At 37.9% G+C, this 25562-nt stretch overlaps 2 protein-coding genes across 5 annotated transcripts in view; one reads left to right on the top strand and one right to left on the bottom strand.

Annotated features, from left to right (window-relative positions):
- LOC119721187 (disheveled-associated activator of morphogenesis 1-A-like) overlaps window positions 1–5416 on the top strand; it is a 70734-nt gene extending 65318 nt beyond the window's left edge. For 3 of the 4 annotated variants that reach the window (XM_038191093.1, XM_038191091.1, XM_038191094.1), the window contains one exon: window positions 143–424. In XM_038191093.1, coding sequence (XP_038047021.1) covers window positions 143–424 — 282 coding nt within the window. Of the gene's footprint in view, window positions 1–142 lie in introns of all 4 variants that reach the window. The other variant, XM_038191092.1, reaches the window with a different exon arrangement.
- Window positions 5417–6474: 1058 nt separating this feature from the next.
- On the bottom strand, window positions 6475–25291 carry LOC119721188 (legumain-like). Its single transcript, XM_038191095.1, has 13 exons — window positions 25115–25291; window positions 19362–19513; window positions 17965–18062; window positions 17176–17257; window positions 15794–15879; window positions 13909–13984; window positions 13242–13304; window positions 12263–12445; window positions 11419–11598; window positions 10246–10362; window positions 9225–9395; window positions 8290–8357; window positions 6475–7502 (listed from the first exon to the last, which is right to left on the bottom strand). The coding sequence occupies exons 2-13, from the start codon at window positions 19497–19499 to the stop codon at window positions 7469–7471; spliced, it is 1296 nt and encodes a 431-aa protein (XP_038047023.1). The 5' UTR covers window positions 19500–19513; window positions 25115–25291; the 3' UTR covers window positions 6475–7468.
- Window positions 25292–25562: the final 271 nt, after the last annotated feature.

The following is a 25562-nucleotide window of genomic DNA, read 5'->3' on the forward strand; positions in this document are numbered from 1 at the left end:
CTGACCCTTACACGTATAATGGTGATCCTAAATTGATGGCAACCCATATATAAAAACAAACGACCCCCTACTTGAATTCAGCTTGATTTAATATATGCTTGGTATTCTGTAATGATTTTTTTTCTTCCTGTATGGTTGACAGAGGGTAGCGCGGGACAAAAAGCGAAAAGCCAGCAAGAAGGAGCAGAACGGACGGACGCAAGGCGGCGAGGGCGAATTTGACGACCTCATCTCGGCCCTGAGGACAGGGGACATGTTTGGCGAGGACGTGGCCAAAATGAAACGCAACCGGAAGCGGCAAAACCAGCCTGCGCAGGCGGCCGCGTCTAATGGCAACAGTCGCCCCAAAGTGGCTGAGGTCAGCCGGGAGCGCGTGGGCAAACCAAAGCCGACGTCACCCTCGTCAAAGATGACTGCCATATAGTGTCTTCTGCTGCTGCTGAATTGACTGTACGAAGCTGAGTTCTCCACTTGGGAGAGACTTAAATGCAGCAGATATAATTTCTGTGGCAGTCACCAGTGATTGCTATTCGATAATGCACCATGTGCAAATGAAGCAAGAACTCCCTGGAAATGTCTGGACGTGGGGATTGCCTCACAGTAATACACCATGTGCGAAGGTAACAAGGGTGCGGTAGAACTGTCGGAAATCGGTGGGTGCCCTCAAACAACATACCTGGTGCAAATGAAGTAAGGACTTCGCAGACCAGCAAGGATAAAGAAAACATCGTCCGAAGTGATGTTAAAATGTGGAGAGGTCCAGACCAATTCACCTCTGATCATCGTGGCAAGACGGCAGCATGCAAGAGGGACGAGTTTCTCAATTTCCCCACAGAGGTTTGCCCCCAAAAAATGGAATGTTGCATGCCCCAGAAACATACTCTTTGACGCCTGACAGCTATTTAAAGAGAAAAGGGAACAAATTAATAGAAGCTGTAAAAATGTACACGTATGTTTAACCTGGAAAAAAAGACTGGAAATGAAATTCCAGTCACTGCTACAGTGGCCAAAGCCAACTGTACTTCAACTTTGCGTAGTCAAAAAAAAAAAATATTCCTTTATGTTTTGGAGCTGGCTCATCCTCTATCCATCATTATTTAAGCAACTCCAAATGAATTGCTCGTCATTTTTTTTTGTAAAAAGAAACCTGTAAATATAATTTCAATTTGTTTATAAGACTTGTAAGTAAAAGCTCAGTGCTAACCACACTTTTCTGTACAAAACAACGATCAACAAAACACTTAACAGACTTGTTGCAAACTTCATATGCTTTTTTTTTCTTTTCGCCTTAAAGCTATTCAGTCTATCACTATGATTCAGACAATTTTCATTCTGAAACTTGTTTTCCTTGTATAAAACCTTTATTTGGCTTGCCATAGGTTTAGAAATTAAACAGGGTTATACTTTTGCGAAGCGTAAGTTAATTTTAAACAGTGGGGGAAAAAAAGAGACAAAAACAGTCAAAGTAGTATTTCATTCTATAACAGAATTGAAGGCATGCATTCTTCTGCAGAAATTTGTCTGTTTGAATCTTTTTTTGTTTCATCATTTCGTCACATTTGTCTCTGATTTTATACATTGAAGTCATTGGTACGCCTTTTGCATGTGTTGTGAAATGATGCACATGTCAAAGGTTGTGGGTGGTTTGACCTTTGGATATGCCCTTGTAAAATATATGATGGTGTAAATTGTCTTGAAAGAGAAAAAAAAATGGTGTAAGAAGTAATAAATGCAATGCAAGTTCCTTTTTATGCAGACCTTTTCTTGTGCGTGCGTAAAAATGAAGAAAAAAAAATTACGCCAAATTGTACATATTTTTTTTTTTTTTTTTTTTTCTTTGGGAAGCTATTTCTACTGAATTCTCAAAACTCTTAAAGAGTAAGTGGTCTTCGTACCGTTTTGTGGAGTTCTTCTGAAAAAAGAAGAGTTGCATGAAACAACAAAGGGAAACATGCCTGCAATGCTGTACAGATTTAAAATTAAAAGAAGGGCAAAGAAAGGTCTCTGTCTGGGCTCTATGGTGTTGATTATGACAAACTGAACAGGCTCGATCGGTTTCCGTCCCGTAGCCCAATCAGTCGAAAGAGAGATCTAAGTATGAACAGTGATATCTTAACGGTGTATATTAAAGATGGCTGCAATTTGGTATATAGTGAATGTATGTATGTGGTGGTGTTGTAGAGTCATTGAGCATTGTGCATGCGGAAGCAATTTCTTCCTTTTTTTTCTCCCTGTCTTTCTGTATTTTGTTATTACATGTAAATTTAAGTCTTGTTTATGTGTGTCCACAAGTCTGTTACCCCATTGAGTGTGACTGTCCATGTAAAATGCCATGGTATCCACACAGGGAAGTGTGTGATTTAAAATCTGCTTGCATAGTCTCAGTTTGAATTTGTGAGTATTGCAATGCACGGGATGGTTCACAGTGGACTGGCATACTTCTTGAAGGCAATAGACATACTAGTCTCGTTGGCAGCTCTCTTATTGTAATAGCCATTCCACAAACTCTCCGCAGTTGGATAGCCAAAGGGTTTGACTGAACTTATGTTCTTACTAGGGGTTCAGTCAGTTAAGATTAACACTAGCCGGATTTGAACAGCAATGTGAAGCTCTTTGAGACCTTTAAGACTTTTATAAGGCAATATATTGTAAGCTTATTATTATTATAATGAAATTCCAGCTCAAAATGAGTTGTCAAGGTGAGGATCAAGACCAACGTAAAAACGTTTGGTAAAAAGGTATTTAATCTTGATGGCATTTCAATTTTCATTTGGTATTGGGAAATGTTCACTTATGTCATGATTGCATTTCCTTAACAAACATTGATTAACATTGCTTCTAAACCAAACATAAGGCAATTTTAAAAGTAGACGCACGGGCAACTTTGCACGATTGGTTTTGAAAGGTAGGCTTCAATGCCAAGCTTCAAAAGCTAGATTCACTTCATAATTTAGAAAAAGTAACGATCTGAAAGAGTTTTTTGCTGTCCCACACTTTCTTCTTCCAATATTGCGACACCATGCCAAGAGCTAATAGGGCTCTCAAATTGACGGCCATCTCTGTAGGGAACTGCAGCTGCTTATTTGATGCAATCAAGCACTCATTACGTAGTGCCTGTTGCTCGAAATGTGTTTGAAATATGACGTAGCCAATGCAGGTTATGCAAGTTGCCGCTCAAAATGCCGATGCATGTGGATGGTCTGTAGCAAATGACGTCATTTGAGAGAGACCTAAATAAAGACCGATCCATTAAGCCCCACCCACAGCACACGTGGGTGACAAAAGACACATGTGCCTCTCCAATGCAACACTGCATCTTCCAGCAGTGCGCCTCGTACACACATGCATGCATGTCAGACTTTGGTGCACGCATGTATGTTGGACATTGATCTGACTCGGGCAGTCAAGTTGGCATAGTGTATTTTCCTCACCTTCCACCGCTGTGACCCGGGTTCAGTTCCTGCCTGGGCTAATATGTGGATTGGCTTTTTCGGTCACTGCCTGATTCCGTTGGTTTCCTCAGAATATTCTTCTGGGGTTTTCGTCCCACATCTAAAACTCTAACTTCTTCACATTGTCTTCTCTTTTCTGGGCCCCATAGAAGAACGGTGGATCTCACTGAATGGGCCTACCCAGTTAAAATAAAATTAAACAATTGATTAATTAATAAGTTAAATCACAGCTGTGATTGGTCAAAATATAATGGGCTGGGCTTAATGGATCGGCAATGACTTGTCGCTAGAATAGGTATGAGTAAACCTTTGTGTATTCATTTTAATAAATTAAAACAAAGAAAAAAAAAAAAACATCTGATACACCTGCAGCTAATAAGTTCTATTGTGAAGTGGCTACATGGTAATATTCCAATGTGGATTAGCCTATACATGATTGTGAATGGACATTTTTGGTTTTGGCTTGTGAGAATACCATATCTCCAATACATAGCTATAGGCTGGAAAAACTTGCAGTTTGTGGATTATGTAGATACGGTATGTGCATATCAGATGCAGGATCCCTGTTGTGACACTGACTAACACAATGACATCACTCTGGAAACTAGACAAAGATGGTTGCTTCCTGAGAGTAAAGGTCTATGACCATGTGCAAATTGCAGCTTTTTTTCGAAATCGTAGCATTCCTGTCAAAATTGAGAGAAAAATATTGTAAGTATTCAAAAATAAGCACTTCATTGCGAAGTAGATTTTAGGGCCAAAGATATTTTTTTTTCAGAGACTGCCTTTAAACTTTTTTCCCTTCAAATCCCCAAATCTGTATTCCTAAAGTGGTGTATTTAATTGAAGTTATCCGTTTCTTCCTGTTCAAAGAACAAATATATTTATGTAATCATAAGTTTACTGTAAGATTATTTGGTGGTTTCTTTTTTAAGGTAATCTTGTAATTACATGTAGATACTTTCTTTGTGTTTATATATTTTCATTCTGTTGGCAGTTGTATATGGTGCAAGATGAGTAAACAAGAACAAGAAAACCCTCAGTATATATATATTTTTTATCATAGCTGAAACCATCAGCATGAAGTCCTGCCTTATACGATTGTCAACGAAAAGCAAACGTTTGAACTCTTGAGCCACTGCACTAACCAAATCTGACCCAGCCTATTATTTCAAAATGCAAATTACTTGACACTTGCATGAAAGTTACATGTGCCTTTTGCCATATCTTCACTTCATACCTCAAATATTGTATGTCTCAAGGGCTCTTGTGATTGAAAAAAAAAAATGATGTTGTTTCCTTAACTCATGAGCATTTGTACAACATCGTATTACATTTCTTTATTCCCAGACGAATCCATAAAAACATTGGGCGGTTTCGGGTAATACAGCGAGTAATATTTCAAGCAGCTAGTTAAATTTGCACTACTTTGAGAATGAGAAAGTGGCAATGTACTTCAGCTCGACTTGAGATTGTCCAAACCTGTCCACAGTGGTTAGTGTTAACAAAATTGCCTCTTTAGGCCTGTTAAAACATGTACTTCATGCAGTTTTTAGTGCGATGCCGTTTCTTTAGGGTACGTCACAGTAAAACTTCAGTTGTAGACGTCATGAAATTCACTTCGCTTTCGCGTGAAGAATGAACGGGCATTTAATCAGAAGATTAATGACTATGTATGATTTATCCTCGACCAGTAACGTATTGTTCCACTTCAAAACAAAACTTTGAAACAAAACTTTTGCATGCTGGGGTTATAAAAGCAAGTTAAAATACGTAATTGTTAACAGGTATGAACGAAAATCCATTTTCCCAACCCCACCCATGTTGTTTTCATGTTCTGTTTGTTTGTGTGCGTGTTTTCTTCATTGTACAGTTTTAAGTTATTTGACAGTTGCCTATGTATTTCATGTTTGTATAAAAAAAAACTAATAAAGTATTAACCAATCAATGGTATTCCTACAGAATTCTAGAGTTTAAGTGTGACTTTATATTTGTTGTACAGGTACATGTTTCCCCGTGTCAAAAAAAAATCCTTTTATTTTCCAGAAATGTTTACTTGGTCTTACATAAATGCAGGAGTTGAGCCATTGACACCATTACAAGAATTTTAATAATAACAATAACTGCCGAATCCATTATTTTTTATTTCCATTTTTTTCTTCTTCAAAATTAAACACTTTCCCCCTTTTGAATATATGACGCACTGAGAATACCAGTACTTAAACATTTGTTTATGAAGTTCATTACCCTGACAAACCAAACCTTGTTTTGAAACATGACAATCCACTTTTTGGATTTTAAGAAGTTGTACAAATTATTGCTTTCATCATGACTTCAATATTCAGCTTTGCCCTGATGTCTTTAACATTGTATACATGTTGTACTCGGTGGTGGTGTTGAAGGGCGTGTGAGGAAAATTCCCATGCTTACTAGTGCAGACGTCTTACCACTCGGCCACTGAGCTTATCAGGGTCAGCTGGCTGGTTCAAATCTGATATAGCAGTGGGTACCATAACCATTTAAAAATATATATGATTGGAATATGATAGGGGGGGGGGGAAATTCTATCCTATGAATAGTCATGAGCTGCCTTCCAAAAAGTACAATGTTCCAACCGAATGCACCAATGTCTGATTCCGCCTCTGAAAAGCATATAATAATAATAATAATAATAACAGGTTCTTATATAGCGCTTTTAACTAAGATCAAAGCGCTTTACATTATTACCCCTAATCATGGGGCCAATTAAACATTCCATATACCATCTCAGCTCCCTGGGGAGTATACAGCTCGATGCTGCCTGTTAGGCGCAAGGAAGCTAATTCAATCACAATAACCATCACTGCCCTCATAGGTACCCATTTACTCCTGGGTGGAGAGAAGCAATGAGTGACAAAGTGCCTTGCTCAAGGGCACATGCACCATGACCCCGCCAGGACTCGAACCCACGACCTGCAGCTTTACCCGCAGAACATGAATCAGTGCCCTTAACCACAGCACTCCATAGCATTGATCCTTTAACAAAATACCAAAAAGTAAGGGGTTTTTCTTCCGCAACTTTTGCAAATCTGTCATACTGGGTTATACATACAACTGATATGCCTCTGCATTCCGAGTACTACAGATACCGTTAATAAATGTTAAAAATCGTACCACAAGCTGCCATCAACTACCTAAAAGACAAAATATCAGGGGGAAAACAAGGTGATCCACGGATCGCACGTGTCGGGTTTTTTCGCGGTCAATCCCTATGTTTGTGTTCTTCAAAAATAGTAAAAAAAACGTAGATGACCTTGAGCTTCGACTCCATTGAAGTTACATTAAAATCCATCAAATTCTGTAGGCAAAGAAATATTTGAAGCATATTTAAACAATGACCTCTAATAAACCCTTTATACAAAAAGCCAGTGAGTTTTATATATTTTTTTTTACAGTAAAATCTGCAGAGGTATTTAAAACTTTAAAAAATTGCAGCAATATATCGGCAGTGTTCTGTCTTTGAAAATGTGCATGTGCTTAGGATGACATACATGTTAATAGTGGAATGTAAAAACTAACAGACTACAAAAATAAAAAAAGAAGTTATTGTATACAAAAATAACATGCCCTTTCACCACAATAATATCATAAGCAAAACAAACCACCCCTTTCACCGTAATAATATAATTAGCAAAACAAACAACTACAAAGTACAAAATAAATCTTAAGTTTTAAAAATCATTCACAACCACTTATTTGCATCATTAAAAACAAACATTTATGAGAGAAACAAGCATATTCTAAAAAAAAAAATTCAACATTGACCTAAAAAATCTTCTATTTATAAAGTTCATTACACAGTACAAAACACAGCAATCAAAAATCCTGATTATATATTTCAGTACTTAATCACAGCTACCGATTTGAGTACTATGCTCATCCCGTTGACTACATTCCATTATTCGCTGGGTTCCAAATGCGCAACCACCAACAGCGCTCTCGTAGCTGAGGCAGGATAACGATACGCCGTACAAGATTTACTGGCACTGTGCATCGAGGGCAGTGGTGATCCTACAGAAGGAGATACATAAGTAACACAAAACTCATTTCAATTATCAAATTATCAGCAGATAGTTTGTGTATGTTGAAAACCATAACTGAATGGGTTTTCTAAACCTAGACTTAATGATGATGTGTTGAACATCAATGCATTAAGGCAGAGTTAGAGGACAATGGTAAAGGTGTGAGTCAAAAAGGTGTGAGTCAAAAACACCCTCTGAGGTACCTGCAATGTAACTGTAAAAATGTTTGCAAATTGCGATTTTGCAGGATGCCTAGAAAATTTGTTTCAGTCTTGTGAAAAAAACTCTTGACTTTTACAAACAAAAATATGCAACATTAAGCATGTGTGAACGTAAGCATGTGCTCTTTATAAAGGTGCTACATAATGTGTCTCATATTTCTCATAAACTTCATTTACCTGTCTTTATAAACAGACATAATTACCAGCGCCTTGAGTACCTAAATTGTTGGTAGATACATTTTCTATATAAGACTCTGGTATTATATGTTTATGTATGCACTATTAGTCTTTTTATTTAAAATGTCGAAAGGATGTTTGTTTAAATACATGTACTGTTAAAGTGTTGGGGGAAAAATCTGACTTCACAATTTTCTGTGATGGATGATCACACAGTTACATAACTGCACCAAATTAGACAAAGATTTTGCAATGTACATGTAATATTCACAAGGGTAACGAAGTATTCCAACAATGCATGGCCAGCAAAATGAAATCGTTAACGCAAAGAATTCTCATGAAAAAGGGGCATCCAAGACATGGGAAATTTACACTTACAACTCTGTAGGCACACGTTCCTCACAAAGGTTAGCCAAGATGTACATCAGCGACAGAGCATAGTCATGCTGCAGGGATGAAAATGTGGACCAAAAAAAATCATACTTGCATTAAAGGTACACTTTCGAGAGCAAGAACCCATTTTGGGCTCAAAAACATGCTTATCACAAACGATAATAATTGCAAAAAAAAGTTAAACTGTAGAATATGAATGTTCGTGCAACTATACCTTCAGAGACAGAAAGCCAACTTTCTATCCTATAGAGTTGCATGTTTTGATGAAAGAATGCTGATATGTGCCTACCGGGTATTTGAGTCGATATCCATCTTTGAGTAAAATTGTGTTTTCAGAGTCAAAATCATGCTAATTCATTTTTTTTTAGACCTTTTAGAGATCAACTGACCCAGTTTAGTGATTAATCCTACTTTAACTTAAAAACAATCCAATTTGTTTGTATGGTCAAAGCACCAAGAGCTTTTACTGATTCACGTTGGACTTTCATTATATAAGTACTTGTAAGAGGTCTTGGGAAAAGCTTTCCACTACCACTACAAGACTTATTCACATTTAAGAAAAAAATGTAGCAAATTCTGTTAAAAGCCAATCCAGCCCATCAGGCCAGCATTTTATCTCCCGTTTTGATACTTGGCGTGAAAAGACTGAACATATTTATAGTCCCCCTGGCATGGATGGGATGCCAGTCCATCGCAGGTTACTCCTCAGCTAATGCCGGTACCCCTTTATACTCTTTGGAGAGGGGCAAGTGGGGGTGAAGTGGCTTGCCAAAGCACCCAACATATGACCAGCTGCTGGATTCGAACCCCTGACATGTGATGAGTCACAAACCCTAACACCAGGTCACACTCCCCATTAATCACCCCTCCCTAACAATTCTCAGATCACCTATGGGTGCCTGCTGTTCTTAGGAACTGACCTTTTGGAAGGGGAAGCATTTCTCAGAGAAATGCTCGACGGCAGTTTTGTAGCAGTCCCAGTTGGTCACCTGGACGCCATGCCGGGTCATTACTTTGTCCGCCCGGTCTCCGTTGTCATTTAGGACAGTCTGGACAGTTGCTTGCAACACCGACACCATGGCTTGCTGGTTCTGTGCAGGGCAAGCATTAAGAACCAAAGCTACATTTAGGTCATGACTAAGACCATTATTAAAATATCTAGGCCTTTCCTTGCATCGTAAAAAAATCTTATAACTACCCTGAGACAACAAATACACAAAAAATAATCACCCTCTGTGAAATTGTTTATCCAATTATTTTTTGACTAGATTGGATAACTTTTAAATGGTTTTATCTGTTAATTTAGGGTAACTAAGATTTACCAGAATGTGAAAAACTTCCAACTGGGAAATTCTGTTGATGCAAAGTAGTGTGGTGCCAGCCACAAACCTCATTTTATATTCACTGCATATAAGTGCACACCCACAGTTATTAAATAATAAACAAAGCCCCATTCATTGTAATGTAATATTATTTCAATCCATATTTTAAGTTCAAAGTAACTATAACCTGCAAGTCAAAGAGAATTTTCACAGAATTGAACAGGAAATGCTAGGTTTCCTTGTCAGTTTCCTTTTATGGTTTATTTGATCCATTCTGAGGTATCATCGTTTGCGATTTCCAGGTTTGCGGCATTACTAATGTTGCTAGCATTGTGTGACTTTGGGCGTGATCCCTGGCTACATGGCATATACGGGTTTATGGCTTCTGACTAGCCCCCCCCTTCAACAAAGACACACAGAATGGGGAACTGCCAACATAGGGCTGGATAAGCTCAGTTCATAGAGTACTGGAACGGCAATCCGGAGGTCGCAGGTTCAAACCCCACTCCAATCAATTTCTTTGTTCAACTTTATAAAATTATAAATAATTTCCAAAGACTTACTAAGCTACTGAGTCTTATTTCATAAGGAGAGGGAGCTGCCAATTTCTAACTCTTACCTTTCCAAGGGTAGTGATCTCCTGCAGTATCTCGCTGCGTTTGCGTGGATCCCGGGCGGCCATTAAACGGTGATGCAAGATCGCCATGGGAACTTCTGGGCTAGGCACAGCATCAAGCTGCCATGCAACCAAAAAAAACCCATATATTATGGTGAAAAAAAACAATGAGGGAATGACTAGCTGTGATGAATTTTCAAATCAAAATTGGTTCAAAAAAGAATGTTGTAAATATTGAACATGCATGCAAGACAAGAATTCATCGCTAATAAAGCTAATTGCAGTAAGCAATCTCAAGTTTAAAACACATGTGTCATGGTTTGTTTTTCAGGCAGAATTTGCATTTGGTCTTTGGTAGAGTAATGTCTACCTGCTTAATGTGATGCCATAAATCATGTAATGTATGCATGTTACTGTTTGCCTTCTAGTCCACTGTTTTGCTTTCACTTCAATGCCCACACTGTAAATAATTCCTGCTGACCATTTCAGTGCATGTACCGTAGACAGAACTGTTTATCAAACTATTTTAGATTAAAAATGACTACCATTTGGTTTTGAGTTTGCTTAACTGATTTTAAAAAAGGTAAAAGGTCAAAAACTTTTTTCTTAAATGTAATGTACATCATTTTTATTTTTTGGGGGACGTACTATTTTTGCCAATTCAAAGAACAGTACAATACATCTGAAGCAGAAAAAAGGCTTCTTCGTATTTTTAAACGCAAAGCAAAGTTACCATTAAAAGCCATGCCTTTCAAGATGCGTTTCTTTTGTTTTTCAAAATGTTCTGACTTATCTTCTCTTGTGGTATGATTCCTTGTTGTCTCTGGAGGAAATAGTTCTCATTCACAGATACGGAACCGATTGCAAACTAAACTAAATTTGGTCATTTGAGGGCAGTATTGAAGAAAATTCGGGGGGGGGGGGGGGGTTCGTTGGAAAATGATGGTAATTTCTCTTTTCTTTAAAATGACAGCATACCATGCGCAACAATTTCACAGGATGATTGATACTATAATTAATTTCAGCTACAATCAAGTAGATTAATTCAATATATTTGGCAGTGTCGTTTTGAGCGTTTCCAAATGGCGCATACATTATGTACCTTTGAATTTTCAAAAATGATCATTATTTAAAGCTTAAAACTTATTAAAATGAACGTATTAGATGCATACTCACAGGTGCTTCTGTCAACTGTGCAGCTTTTTCAGCCGATTTCACCTCTGCACCCTCTCCCTGGTACTGTCCCAGTGTGTCTTTATCAAAGGACATGTCGCCATATTTGTGGACTTTGCTTGTGTTGGTCTCCGCCTTCACAATACCAAATTGTTTCAACAGAGTTTCAACATTGAAGTCAGCCTGCAAAATGAAAGCACAAAAATAACGCTCACTGGCTAGTACTTCTGAAATATTGAGCAATCTATGTGATCTATCCCCGTACATTACATGGCTCTGCTTATTGTAAGCAGAGTTCCACTATATCTACCCAAAAATGCATTCAATTCATGATCAGCGTATTTCAAAGGTAAGCGAGAAATTTTCACTTGTACAAATTCTGTACTTATTTGATGAGCATAGAGTTTCTGTGTAAGAATGGGTATCATAACTAAGCATGCACAGAATTCCATATTTAGCAAAGCAATGAAATCAGCACCAAATGATGGGAAGCACACAGAATAATATTTATTCTTTTGTATTTGGTCCATTTCTGACATTAACAGGAATTATTCTTTCCAAACTGAAATTCAATATACAGAATATAAAGAACTTATTTGATTTTGCAAAACAAATTTAAAACACTTTTGATTGCAGCGACATAGTCAAGTCCATCACAAGTCCTTTCACAAGTCCCTTCACGAGTTCAGTCACAAGTTCAGTCACAGGAACAGGCTGAACAATGACAAAGATGAAAGCTTGTGTTACTGTTCATTTGAATAGCAAGTGACTTGACTTGAGACTGAAGGACGGACATGTGATGGAATTATGAAGGACTTGTGATAGACTTGACTGCCTTTTGCCATACCACATCAGAGTTCTCCATCCACTTCACGCTGTACACGTCTCCCAGATACGTTTCTAGTTTTTCATCATAGTAGCAAGCATAGGACGATTCATCTGGACCCGAAGCTGTGGTTGTGAAGACATTGTCAATCTTGTAGCTATCAAACATGGACCCAGACTCACAGGCCTCCAGGTAGAACACCAACTACATACAGAAAAATGAAAAGTACATGCTCTGAAAGTAATCAAAGGAATTGGTTCTCCTGCATTTTAAGAAAAATACAATAACCCTGGACATACATTAAAAAGCTTGGGGTGGAAAACGTTGGAATCTACATCTGTACATGTTTACGATAACATTTTTTTTTGGGGGGGGGGGGAGGTGGGCACAAGTGGTCTAGCAGTGGAGCAAAGATTTCATCGTGAGATTATAGGTTCGAGCCCCGCCGTTGCCATGCGTGTTGTGCCCTTGAGTAAAGTGCTTTACCTCAATTACTCCTCTCAACCCAGGTGTTAAATGGGTGCCAGCATTATTCAATGCTGGGAAGGTAACAGACTCGCTGTGGAGGCGATGTGGCGATCCCCCACAGAAGCATTATACATGTAAGAGTCTGGCCCAATCGCTTTGAAAGAGAGATAGGCACTCCGTTCCTGTGAACACAGCTTCGTCCCCTTTAACTTAAATACCTTCCATGGCAAGCCTGAATGAGGTCTTGAAACATGTCTCCAACACCAATTTCACACAATTCAGGCATGCCATGAAAACATATCACCACATCATTAATGATCGAATTATAAAAACATTTTTCAAAATGGACTAAAACTATAGATCTGTACAAACATAGGGAATGTCAAGATATAATGGTGGAAGCAGGCAGACATGTGAAAAGGATAAGTGCACACAACTTAAATACTAAGACCTGTGAACTACCATGACCTATCCTTTAAAAGAAAAATCATAAAACCTAAACTTGTTTAAGTTCAGAGCCACAAATACATACCTTCTTGAACTTTTTCTCGGCTGCCATTTTAGTCAGAGCATCTTTAAGTTCCTTCTCAGAAAGCTGGAAAAAATGAAGAAATTAAACACACACATAGCGTTTCAGGGCGTTACTTATCCAGGAATGACGAAAAATGCCTGTGCAAAATTAGTCTCAAGGTAAGACAGTGAAACACAGCAGATACTAAAGCATCCCATCCTTTTATAGCATTGCCTCAAATTCAACAAGAATACATTTATATTTTTTAATGAATTCCTTCCCTTTTCAATTATTGTTTTAATTGAATAAATGGCTGAAGTTTATCCGAGTACAGAATAGTGAGTTTATTTCAAACATCGAGACAACCAATCGAAAGCAAACTTTCAGCGGTCCGTCTTTGAGGTTGTCCAATTGTTTTCTAAAAAAATGAAGTCGTTTTCTTCAGCCGCCGTGTCTTCACAATGCTTGTCAGCTACTTAGAAATTTATATGACTGATGCTAACAAAAAGTGTTTCACATTAATTATCATGTTTGGAAGCATGTTTTCGCATAAAACTATTACATTAGCAAATAAGCACATTTTCCAGTAGGTAACAATCAATGGAGCTGAATCTTATCTAAAGATTATAAAGGTCTTGTGAAAAACAAAATTTGATGGATTATTTTTTCCTCGACTGTGTTTTCTTACCGTGGATGTAGGGAAGGCAACCAGGTCCGTGGCTCCGTGGTCAGAGAAGTAAACAAATACATTGTCATTTGGTCCACTGTAAACAGAGTAACGCAAACAATGTTTTTCCTTTCAAACTCTATATATGCAAAACTTTGCTCTTATTACGATTTAAACTGTAAATTGAACAGGGCAACCTAAAAGGTGGATTTGTTGTGGAAATTGCTGTGATGCAATGTGCCTGGGTGCCTAAATGTTTGGGTCTGCAGGCAAACACGAAGAATCTGTTTTCTAACAAAAAATGTACTACTTTTTATGACAGAGCTGTACTCTTATTTCCGATTCCCCAAGTGAATCTAAATATGGGACGATACAGTTGGAATCAAGTCTTATCAGGTTTTATCATTGGTTTTAGGGTTTTAGTTCTGGTTTTCGGTTTCAAGGTTTTTTTGTAAATAATTCTTTTTGGTCCTTTTTGGTTTGAAATCTAGAATTGGGTCCCTTGTCTCTATTAATTCAATGTCCTTGCGACTTTTCCTTTCAAAGATCCTGAATTTATTTTAGTTTGAGTAGTTAATCCCCATTGTGTCAGTTTTCACGGTAACAAATGCAGTATGCAATGCAGACATTACTGTCAATGATCAAATGGCTATAACCTTCATGGGTTAAGTCATGATGTGTACAATGGGCCACAACTACAATTTCCTCATTCAGTCTGAATTAACAGTTCACTGATCACGACTGCTATAGTATTAGCAGTGCAAGCACAACCATTGTGATATAACCGCTTGGTGGCCTTTTAAAGCCTTTCATCATGTTTATATATTAAAGGTCAAATGAAGTTGGTAAAGAATTTTTGCAGGTGCATACAATGAAAGGTGACCTTCGTAGCTGAAATCTCCATCTGTGGGGCCAAATGATTGAAATTTTACATGTCCCGATAAATTGGCAAATTTATAAATTTCAGACACTTCATCCTCAAAAGAGAGTTTTCAGATTTTTGTGGGATCATATTGCGACTTCAATTACTTCAATTGTAAATTGCTTGTCTGGCTCAGTTGTCATTTCAGATCCCCTATTCCCCTGTTTGGTTAAAGGTCCCCAAGAACCTTTTGAACAATATAAATATTCAAGTGGAACTCGACAACAACACTCAATACAATGTGCTCATTATGTTTTGGTAATGTTGTTATTGAACATGTCGAATACATCAGCCATTTACTGTCTTTTATGGCTCTCTATTAAGTTTACAGTCAAAAAATATATTTCACCTTGCAAATTTGTTTTTACAGCAACTTTGTTTTCCTGCAATAAAATGTCAAATCCCTGCACTACATTCTGTCAAATTTACGTGGAATTTACTACACGAATTCACGTGAATTGTTGTGACTATTTTGCTAGTCTTTTGATACCATATATACGCAATGTCATCTTCCACCAGAAAAAAAAAAAATTGGTGGTTACACTTGTGAGAAGGCAAGGCTGACCAAGTTACGAAACACATTCATTTGATTAGAGATGCATGTTTTCATTATTTTCTGTTAATGTTCCGCTAATTTATTTTTGTGATTAATGATTCATTTTATTAATGAATAGCATTTGCATAATTTTCTTGCTATTGGTTCAGTGGCGTAAAACCATCTTGGAGTACGAGCACTTTATAAATGACTTTATTGTATTGTATTATACTGTACGATAAGGATGCTCCAAAATATTTCGACCTTTTCTTCTTTTTCTTCTGGGGTGGGAGAATGCACTTGGCGGACCCGCCTGGGTACGTAAGGGCTCGGAACTTCTCATGAGCAGTCACAAGTTCCCGGACAATGATGATGATTTGCTTAAAGTAAGTAGACCCATTCAATTTGACTCTGATCTGAGAAACCACCTAGGTGGTTATTCTACGTACCTAGCGATGACCTTGCCACTGCCAATGCCTTGCATTGCCGCTTTGTCTCCTTGGAGAATTGACAGAAAGTTCTTGGGAGTCACATCCTATAGCCAACCCACAAAAGTCAAACAAGAACAAAGTTAGTTGATTTCATATATTTTTCATATATAAATGCTGACAAAAAAACTGAAACCTTTCCAGAGGTGTCGCAACATGTCACGCACATGACAAGTTTATATGACAGTTACAAGTACGTGTACTGCATCAAACATCTCAAATACTGACATTTGGCTTATCCACAGCACTGTGGTGTCATTTACAGGAGACAAAATAAGACTTTATGGCATTTGTTGAATACTTGACATGGTCATTTCCATGGTATTATCGAGAAAATTGATTTCAGAAATACGTGTCCCTTCCCCCATTAGTATAGAACGCAACGCAATGTTGGTTTCTGTGCTCCCTATATATGGTGTCATACAGTGACTTTTTGTCATAATTTGAAACCTAATCATACAAGTTATTAATATGCATACAGGTCATTCTATAAATTTAGGGTGACATTTTCCTGTCTCTGTCACCTCTGATCTTAGAGACTTTCCATTCAAGCATCATTTAAACAGCCATGCAACTGGGAAGTCACAAAAAAAGAGGAAATTCAAATCTTTCCAAGACTTTGTACAGTGTGTTTCTATTTTCAATGGCACACGTACATTGGAAGTGGAAAAAGAGGAAATCAGCTGATCCCAGGAAAAGTTGCATGTCTGTTTAAAGCTATAGTCCATCATTTGTAATTAGTGCATTTTGTTCGTTTGAAGCAACAAATCTAATGAAGGATACTGAACAACTTACTTGATGAAGTTTCAGCTCAGCTTCAGCTTCATATTCCGAGAAAAACAGCATTCTCGGATCTCAATTCAAAATCAAAAGTTGCTAAATCATGTTTTGAATTGTTTTGAATTGCAGCTTTATGCAATGTTGCGCACTGATCCAACGAATTATAGCATTTGCGCGCGCCTGTGCGTCGTTCCAATGCTTGTGCGCGCTGCGCTGAATAACAAAACGAACAACTAATTTAAATTTTCCTACGGTGCTTCTTAAGAAGCACCGTTGGAAATGCCTTCTTTCGTTGATTTCTTCAAAATGAGAGCTTGCCAGAAAGGATAATTTCACAGGGAGTTTAGTCCCCTTACTATCTTTCAACCAGTATGTTTTCAACAATAATTATGCCGGTTACATTTTGGATAGCTGCAAATGATGGACTCGGGCTTTAAAGGACTTCAAACAATTTTTTACTTGTTGGATAGGTATAGTTTGCTTTACACAATTATAAATTTCAGGTATAACAAGGACAGGAAAAAAAGTTGTCCCCAAATTTATCGAATGATTTAATTACTCACATCACCATTGTAGTCTTTGGGCACACCAGGGTACAAATTAGGTCCATTGGGATGGTTGATGATCACACCCTTGTCTGGATTTCTACCAACAAAGAAAAGCAGAAAATCCCGAGAATACATATCTTGTTTCTGAACCACAGCATCCAAATAAAAATGATGAAACTCCTTGCCATATTGTATCTTCTCAAGTAAAAACAAAACCTCACTCAGAAAAGCCCACTGCAATGCTTCTACATGTACATTACGGGTGTTTTCAAGAAAAAGTCTGTGAATAACATCAAGCATTTTGTCAAGTAGCAAATCAAATAAAATCTCAATATATACAATGTAGTTTGGTGATAACAGAAAAAGTTGTCAGAGTTGTTAAATTCCAACATAAAATTGCTATCTCTTTTTTTTTTGCGTTGCTTTGTGTCCTCCCTTTTGTAGTTCATCCAAAAAATCCACCCCCCCCCGAAAAATCAGAACCCTGCCCTCTTTTTCCACATCGTTCCTGTTGGTTTTCAACATCTGTAAACTAATGTTTAATAGTTACCTGTAGGCGAGTCCATTAAACTAAACATGGAATTTCGTTCTCTTAGCAACCTGGCCATCAACTTGACAATCTCACATAAAGCAAACACTGTTTCCTAAAGATGTTCGTCAAAACAACTTCTTGACTACTTTAAGGAGCTTTCATATCCACAGTAGGTCCATCAATAGGTACAATGTAGCATCAAACACCCCCAACATCAAGGCAGAGTATATTGGTATCAGATTCAACGTGCATCGCACTGATTTATAACTTACTGCTCATTGTTGGCAATGTCATCGTACATCATGACAACAATGTTGTCATCTGGAATGCCGTGAGCATGCAGTACCTGGTAGGCATGGCATATGTCAGCCTGTCGGAAAGAAACCCATAAAGAATTAGCATTTAGACAAAAGCACTTTACAGACTGAGCTGATTTTTTGGGCCTGTAATCAGTAATGACGGCGTCACATGAAAATCTGACTCCTATGAAAATCGGACCCCTATTTCCCTATTATTGGTTGATCGCTCGCACATCACAGGTCACTCTCCCGAAACGATCCTAAAAATAGCACAGTATCGTACTCACACGTGCGCAGTACTACCAATGAGTCCACATTTCATGGAGTCGGATATTCACACTACAACGGCAACGTGTGGGGAACTTTGATAAACTTTGAAGTTGATTCTGAGCCGAAGGGTGGTAATTAATACAGTGTGCCAGAATACGGAGCTCATTATTTACTAACAGATGGATGTTTTCATACTCAATTCCTTTTCTACTAAGTATCAAATTCAACTACATGTTAAAACTACGGTAAAAGGCGTAGAGAGTAATATTAAGTGTTATGTTGCAATTGCTCCCTCCCCCACAATCCCCTCCCCCCCACAAAAAAAACAAAAAAAATGTAGGTAAAACAAAAAGGAAAAAAGAAAAGGGACTCAAAGTCAATACTGTACACTGTACATGTATGTCTTTTTAAGACTGGAAACACCCGGATAAATGGCCCTAAAATGCAGCGACATGTCCATAAATGCAATAGCACCCACAAGCTTAAATGATGTCCAGCCTTCCCCCCCCCCCCCCTCCTTCACTTTCCCCCCAAATTGAAGAGTGTTGAGTCGCCACTGGGAAATATAAGTGTGATCTTTGAGAAATAGAAGTACAAAACTGAATATTGAAAAAACGGCAACAAACATTTACCACTTTTGAAAAGAAAGAAGTGTAACAAACAAACAAACACCCCAACAAACAAACAAACAATTGACATCTCACTGCCTAATGAATCAGGCAGTGGAAATTTGGCCATTGCCATTTTACAAAATGTACGTTAGTAGTTTGATGGCAGTAGATATCTCCGACAAACTTTATCTAACGTTTACTGAAATGAGCTGGTGCTGGCCAATTTTCTGGCAAATGGCTGCATTTTGATCTCCATTTTTTTGTACAATGTAGTTGTTGTTTCGTAGTACTTAGTCAACAAAGCCATTGGTGATTGGCTCTGCATTGGTGGGGGCTCTGACTGCTACAGGGAGGACCATAGTTGGGGGTAGATACCAGTAGGCCTATATATAAATAAAAAAGTGGCGTCAGGTTCAGGTTGCAACATTCTTTCAAAATAAAACACACCTCCAAAGATGGCTGCTAAAAGCAATGGATTCATATAGTTACCTGATGTCGGTAGTTGTACCAGCCACTGGAGCCGGCTACCAGCAATGCCCAGTGTTTGGCCTCATCCTCCATGGTACTTGGTGCCCCGGCAGTGTAGCAAACCAAGGCCACCAGTGCAAATAGAAAGATCTTCAACATCTTTCCTTGTCACTCTAATATTTGTAAAAGGAGAAATCAAACGAAGATATTATGTAGAACATCCTTTATCAACTTGAATTACCTGAAACAACATTTCATTATTTAAATTTCAAAAAGGGATTTGTATTTCAATGAAAATATATTAATGAATCAATGAAACTTATTTCATAAAGTGCCATGTTACTTTATGATGTAAATCGATGACACACGCATGCAACATCATCGATGATTCGAGGACTCCTCGGTTGGAAAACGTGTTCAAAAACCAATGAGAGCTGTTCCGAAAAAGTTCGAGTACAAACAAAGGAAAAGGGAAGAGGGACAAAAGAAAATTGTCGATTTACACCATATACAAACGTGCTACTGCTAGTAATTTTTTATCCGCGATTCGATATTATTATTACACTATCCTTACTATAATTCCAGGAATCTCTGTGTGTCTGTCTGTCTGTACATCTGTACGTCGATTATCTCCAGAACCGGGCACCTGCCACCATATGAAGTTGAATATCGGCAGGTGTATTGCTCGGGACACCAGAATGTGCAGTGTCAAGTTTGAAGATGTTTGGACGAGCGGTTCTCGAAAAGTGGCACAAAAGCTGCAAATTGGTCCCCAAGCAGGATTTCTCTCAAGAAAGATTTGGCCTGTGTATGCATGCATATGGCGCCACTGAAGGTGCATGACGTCACAATTAACACTACATGTACGTGCGTAAACTTTGGTAGACAACAGAGACGCATAGCTGGCCCCATTGTCGATGTCTCATAAAAAATGGCCTGTGTGTGTCTGTGAATAGAGATAGCTGACATCCACTGGGGGACTGTTATCAACAATGGATGCTTCACATGGGGGGGGGGGGGGACTATTCCATCATCAACAATGGGTAAATAAACAATAGCACACTTTTCTTCCTCATGTTTTCCTACTAATCATGCTAATTTGAGGAATCTCTTTGTGTCTGTCCACGGTGCATGTAAAAAATGTGCGTTTAACCTGAGAGTAGCATTTTTACATGAATTATGGCCAAACTATACATCAAATTAAAGCTCTCGATGGGAGAAATTCAATGGTGCAAACAACATTGTCATAGGTGCTTCCGTTCAGAAGTTATGTCCTCCCAAAGACACAATACTCCTGGAACTCTTCTGGTTGTCATTCGAGTTAATGTATTTGTTAATTAAAACCAACCATACTCATGAATATGCATAACAGTCTGTGACGTATGACCTCGTGTTTTTGGACGTACGGCCCCGCCGTACGCACGTCCAAAAACACGAGGTCATACGTCACAGACTCTTTATGCATATTCATGAGTTTGCGCATGCACGCCTGCATATTGCATACATTACAGCGCGGCCGCCATTTTGAAATCGCATGGGGGATCGCATGGGGGACGATATTTGTGGAATCTGATGACTGAAATTCGTCTTGTGGCCAGATGGATGAAAATATTGAGACCAAACAACGTTTTTTCGAAAAGGTATGAGTTGCTCTACGACTATGAACCTTAACTTTGGAAATTTGTGCCCTGGATGAAAAGATAATCATGATCGAAAGATGTAGCAAAATCGCTACATCGGCGGCCAACAAAATTCAGTCTCTGTGGAAGCATCGGGCGTCTGGCCGTACTACAGAGCTTGCGATAGTACTGTACGGCCAGACGCAGTCGGGCTAGAAAATGCCAAACTTAGTGTCAAAATGGAATGGCCGCGCTCATGACGGCCGTCGTGAAAATCACGCTCTGAAACTTCTGGTTTTGGACAAATTGAGGTATGTTTTTCCCGATCTATTGCCATTGTGTAAAAGAAGACATATTTGTCGACATGTAGGAGTGATTTGAAGCTGAAATAGCTTGATGGGACACAGTAACATTCATTTAAAAAACTTCAGTTTTGTGTGTCACCAGAATAGGAAATGTCAATATCGCGGTACCTCTAACATTGCTACTGTGAGTGTGCGTTCAACCTGTGAAGACAACACCATTGAACTGCGTGCGTTGTTTGTATGAGCAGTTCTCTGCCCCTTCCGAACAGGCACATTTTCGACGGGCCCTGCACTAGTCGCTTACAATACATCATGATTGCAGATTTATATGAGGCGCCCTTTATGACTTTATTACGAAACAAATATATATAGAACGAAACAAATATATATAGAACGAAACAAATATATATAGAACGTAACTCAAATATATATAGAACGAAACTCAAATATATATAGAACGAAACTCAAATATATATATAACGAATATCAAATATATATATAGAACGAAACAAATATATATAGAACGAAAATCAAATATATATGGAACGTAACTGCAATATATATAGAACGTAAGTCAAATATAAATAGAACGTAACTCAAATATATATAGAACGAAACTCAAATATATATAGAACGAAACTCAAATATATATAACGAAACTCAAATAAATATAGAACGAGAAAAATATATCGAACGAGAATTGTAATAATTATATAAAACGAAGCAAGTTGCAAATGGACTCAATTCAGGGTGACTGTAAGGTCAATGCCAAATTCTGCTAGATGTACCTCCAAAATCTGATTGATTAAACAAAAATCTGCCAAATCACCTATGATTTACACGAAATACATTATAAACACCTATACTCATATGCAGATGTAATAAAATGTCCTTAACCCCCCCCCCCAAAAAAAATTATAAAATTTCCTTTGTAAAAAAAAGTTATTATTCTTTTTAAAATGGCTCGTGTCTAGCCTGGTTTCCGATGTCTACAGTACTTTACTGTGTTCTCGTACCTCAACGCTTAGACTGGCCAAAAAAATAAAGCTTTTTTTGGAGGAAATCAGCTCTGCTATATTTTTCTGTCCAAATTACCAATTTTGCAGAATTCTGCTAGATATCTGCTTTTAAAAAATTCATTTGCTAGTTTTTCTGTGAAACTTTTTTTCTTGCAAAAACTGCTATATTTTCCCGTCAAAATCACCAATTTTGCAGAATTCTGCTAGAAATCTACTAGAATCAATTCAATCTGCTTGATTTTTTGTCAAACTTTTTCCCCCAAAAAAATCTGTCAAATTTAGCTGAAATTCGCCTAAAACGGTCACCCTTTTGAAACGTTAAATATATAAGACGAAGCACCCTCTAAATATATAGAATCAAACGTTAAAATATATAGATCGAAAAAGTAGAATATATAGATCGAAGCGCCCTCTACCGTCTACCTACGGAGAGTGAACATCTGGATTCCTGTGGTCTACATGTGTTGTACCCATAGAAGTCCAAAAGCCCGACTACGCTCACGCACAAACCGCCCTGTTAGGTATGGAGTCTAGGAACAGTCGTTTTTCTAGTTCCGGATAGCAAACATCATTCAGGCTGCTTAGTGCATTTGAAAGCTGCGTAAATGATTTTGAAACGGTCTGCGGCACAACGGCATGAACTCACACACGGACCGAAATCAATTTGACCATATAGAGGCTAGGAAGAAAATAGATCTATTTTCTTCCTCCATGATTTAGCACACGAAAACGTCACAACGTAATCGATTATTAACGCGCGTGTAGTTGGTCCTAAGTGCACACGCGATCCGGAACTTGGCAAAAACATACGGTCATTCATTGGCGAATTTTCAAAAATTAATTATAGAGACTATAAAACATTTTTTGATTCAGTCAACAAACATTCGATGAAAGAGCCTTATATACGACTGTAATGTTTGAACAAAATATTCGAAATCACACGGTACGAGTGATGAACCGAGGAGAAAATTTATCGTCGATTCGCAGCTTCTGTAATTTGCTACGAACCGTCCAAACATGTCAATAAAGTGCGAGTCGGAAATCTGGCCAAAATTCCTCTTCTGAAGATTTTATCGAAAAAGCTCTTTGTGTATCAAGAAACTTGCATTTTCCTTTTCGAAATGCACGGCGTCCAAAGAAATAATTATCGGAGACTATATCAAAAATATAAAAAAATAAAAAGGTACATTGAAGCGATCCGGAACTAGGAAAAATCCGGAACTAGGCGGAAATCGACTGAACTACTATAATTCCCAGACTCCATACCTTACAGGGCGGTTTGTGCGTGAGCGTAGTCGGGCTTTTGCATTACCGTGGATTACTATGGGTACACCACATGTAGACCACAGGAATTCAGATGTTCACTCTCCGTAGGTAGACGGTAGAGGGCGCTTCGATCTATATATTTTACTTTTTCGATCTATATATTTTAACGTTTGATTCTATATATTTAGAGGGTGCTTCGTCTTATATATTTGACGTTTCAATAAGGTGACCGTTTTAGCCGACTTTCGGCTAAATTTGACAGATTTTGGGGGAAAAAAAAGTTTGACAAAAAATCAAGCAGATTGAATTGATTCTAGTAGATTTCTAGCAGAATTCTGCAAAATTGGTGATTTTGACGGGAAAATATAGCAGTTTTTGAAGAAAAAGTTTCACAGAAAAACTAGCAAATGAATTTTTTAAAAGCAGATATCTTGCAGAATTCTGCAAAATTGGTAATTTGGACGGGAAAATATAGCAGAGCTGATTTCCTCCAAAAAAGCTTCTTTTTTTTGGCCAGTCTAAGCGTTCAGGTACGAAAACACAGTTAAGTACTGTAGACATCGGAAACCAGGCTAGACACGAGCCATTTAAAAAAGAATAATAACTTTTTTTACAAAGGAAATTTTATAATTTTTTTGGGGGGGGGGGGGGGGTTAAGGACATTTTATAACACCTGCATTTGAATACAGGTGTTTGCAATGTATTTCGTGTAAATCATAGGTGATTTGGCAGATTTTTGTTTAATCAATCAGATTTTGGAAGTACATCTAGCAGAATTTGGCATTGACCTTACAGTCACCCTGAATTGAGTCCATTTGCAACTTGCTTCGTTTTATATAATTATTACAATTCTCGTTCGATATATTTTTCTCGTTGAATATATATTTGAGTTTCGTTCTATATATATTTGAGTTTCGTTCTATATATATTTGAGTTACGTTCTATATATATTTGAGTTACGTTCTATATATATTTGAGTTACGTTCTATATTTGATTTTTGTTCTATATATATTTGTTTCGTTCTATATACATGTATATATTTGAAGTTCGTTCTATATATATTGCAGTTACGTTCTAAAAATATTGGAGTTACGTTCTATATATATTTGAGTTACGTTCTATATTTATTGGAGTTACGTTCTATATATATTTGATTTTCATTCTATATATATTTGTTTCGTTCCATATATTTTTGTTTCTCGTTCTATATATATTGGTTTCGTTTTATATTTATTTGTTTCGTTCTATATATATGTTGGTTTCGTTCTATATATATTTGTTTCGTTCTATATATATTGGTTTCGTTCTATATATATTGGTTTCGTTTCATATATATTGGTTTCGTTCTATATATATTGGTTTCGTTCTATATATATTGGTTTCGTTCTATATATATTGGTTTCGTAATAAAGTCATAAAGGGCGCCTCATAGATTTACACTAAAACCTAGCCCAGGTTGGACTCCGTGTTGTGTACACGCAACGGAGTCGCAATGCAATGAAGACGTCGTCCAACCTGGGCTAACTAAAACCCATGGTACAATGGTGTTAACTGTGATCCTTACTTTTTTCAACACAGCAGGACGGTCGACGGTGAAATCCTTGACCTTTTTTTCTGAAAACGGAGACGCTTTTGCAACTGCTCTTCAACTCGTCGCCCGATCGCGCCGCGTCGTCGATTTCACATCAAGCCCGTCAATGTCATGTGATTCGATCACGTGCCAATTGCAATAAAATGCTAAAAATATCTTTTGTTGTGGGCGGTTGTACCGCCACGACCAACCGAGGGCGCCCTAATTGCGCACTACAGGGTGCACTGAACTAATTCAAGCGAGAATTTCTACGCCAGCTGATTAGCATAAAAAGTGCCCCCACAATTTCTTTTGAAAACGGAGACCGTTTGGCTTTAAATACGGTGGAATTGTTTAAATATACCCAAGGATCAACTCCCTGGGTTTGAGGCTTCCATCTGTGGGCAGGCTTGATAAAATCACGTATGAAAAATGGGTCCTA

This window comes from Patiria miniata, unplaced genomic scaffold, assembly GCF_015706575.1.
Source record: "Patiria miniata isolate m_02_andy unplaced genomic scaffold, ASM1570657v1 HiC_scaffold_13, whole genome shotgun sequence".
Classification (NCBI taxonomy): domain Eukaryota; kingdom Metazoa; phylum Echinodermata; class Asteroidea; order Valvatida; family Asterinidae; genus Patiria; species Patiria miniata.

Bases quoted from the DNA above. Each gene is read 5' to 3' on its own strand.
- LOC119721188 (XM_038191095.1), bottom strand. From the start codon at position 19,499: ATGTTGAAGATCTTTCTATTTGCACTGGTGGCCTTGGTTTGCTACACT. The intron at 11,599-12,262 runs GTATGGCAAAAG...TTCATTTTGCAG, and splicing joins GGATGGAGAACTCTGATGTG to GCTGACTTCAATGTTGAAAC. The intron at 10,363-11,418 runs GTGAGTATGCAT...GTTGCATGGCAG, and splicing joins CACAGTTGACAGAAGCACCT to CTTGATGCTGTGCCTAGCCC.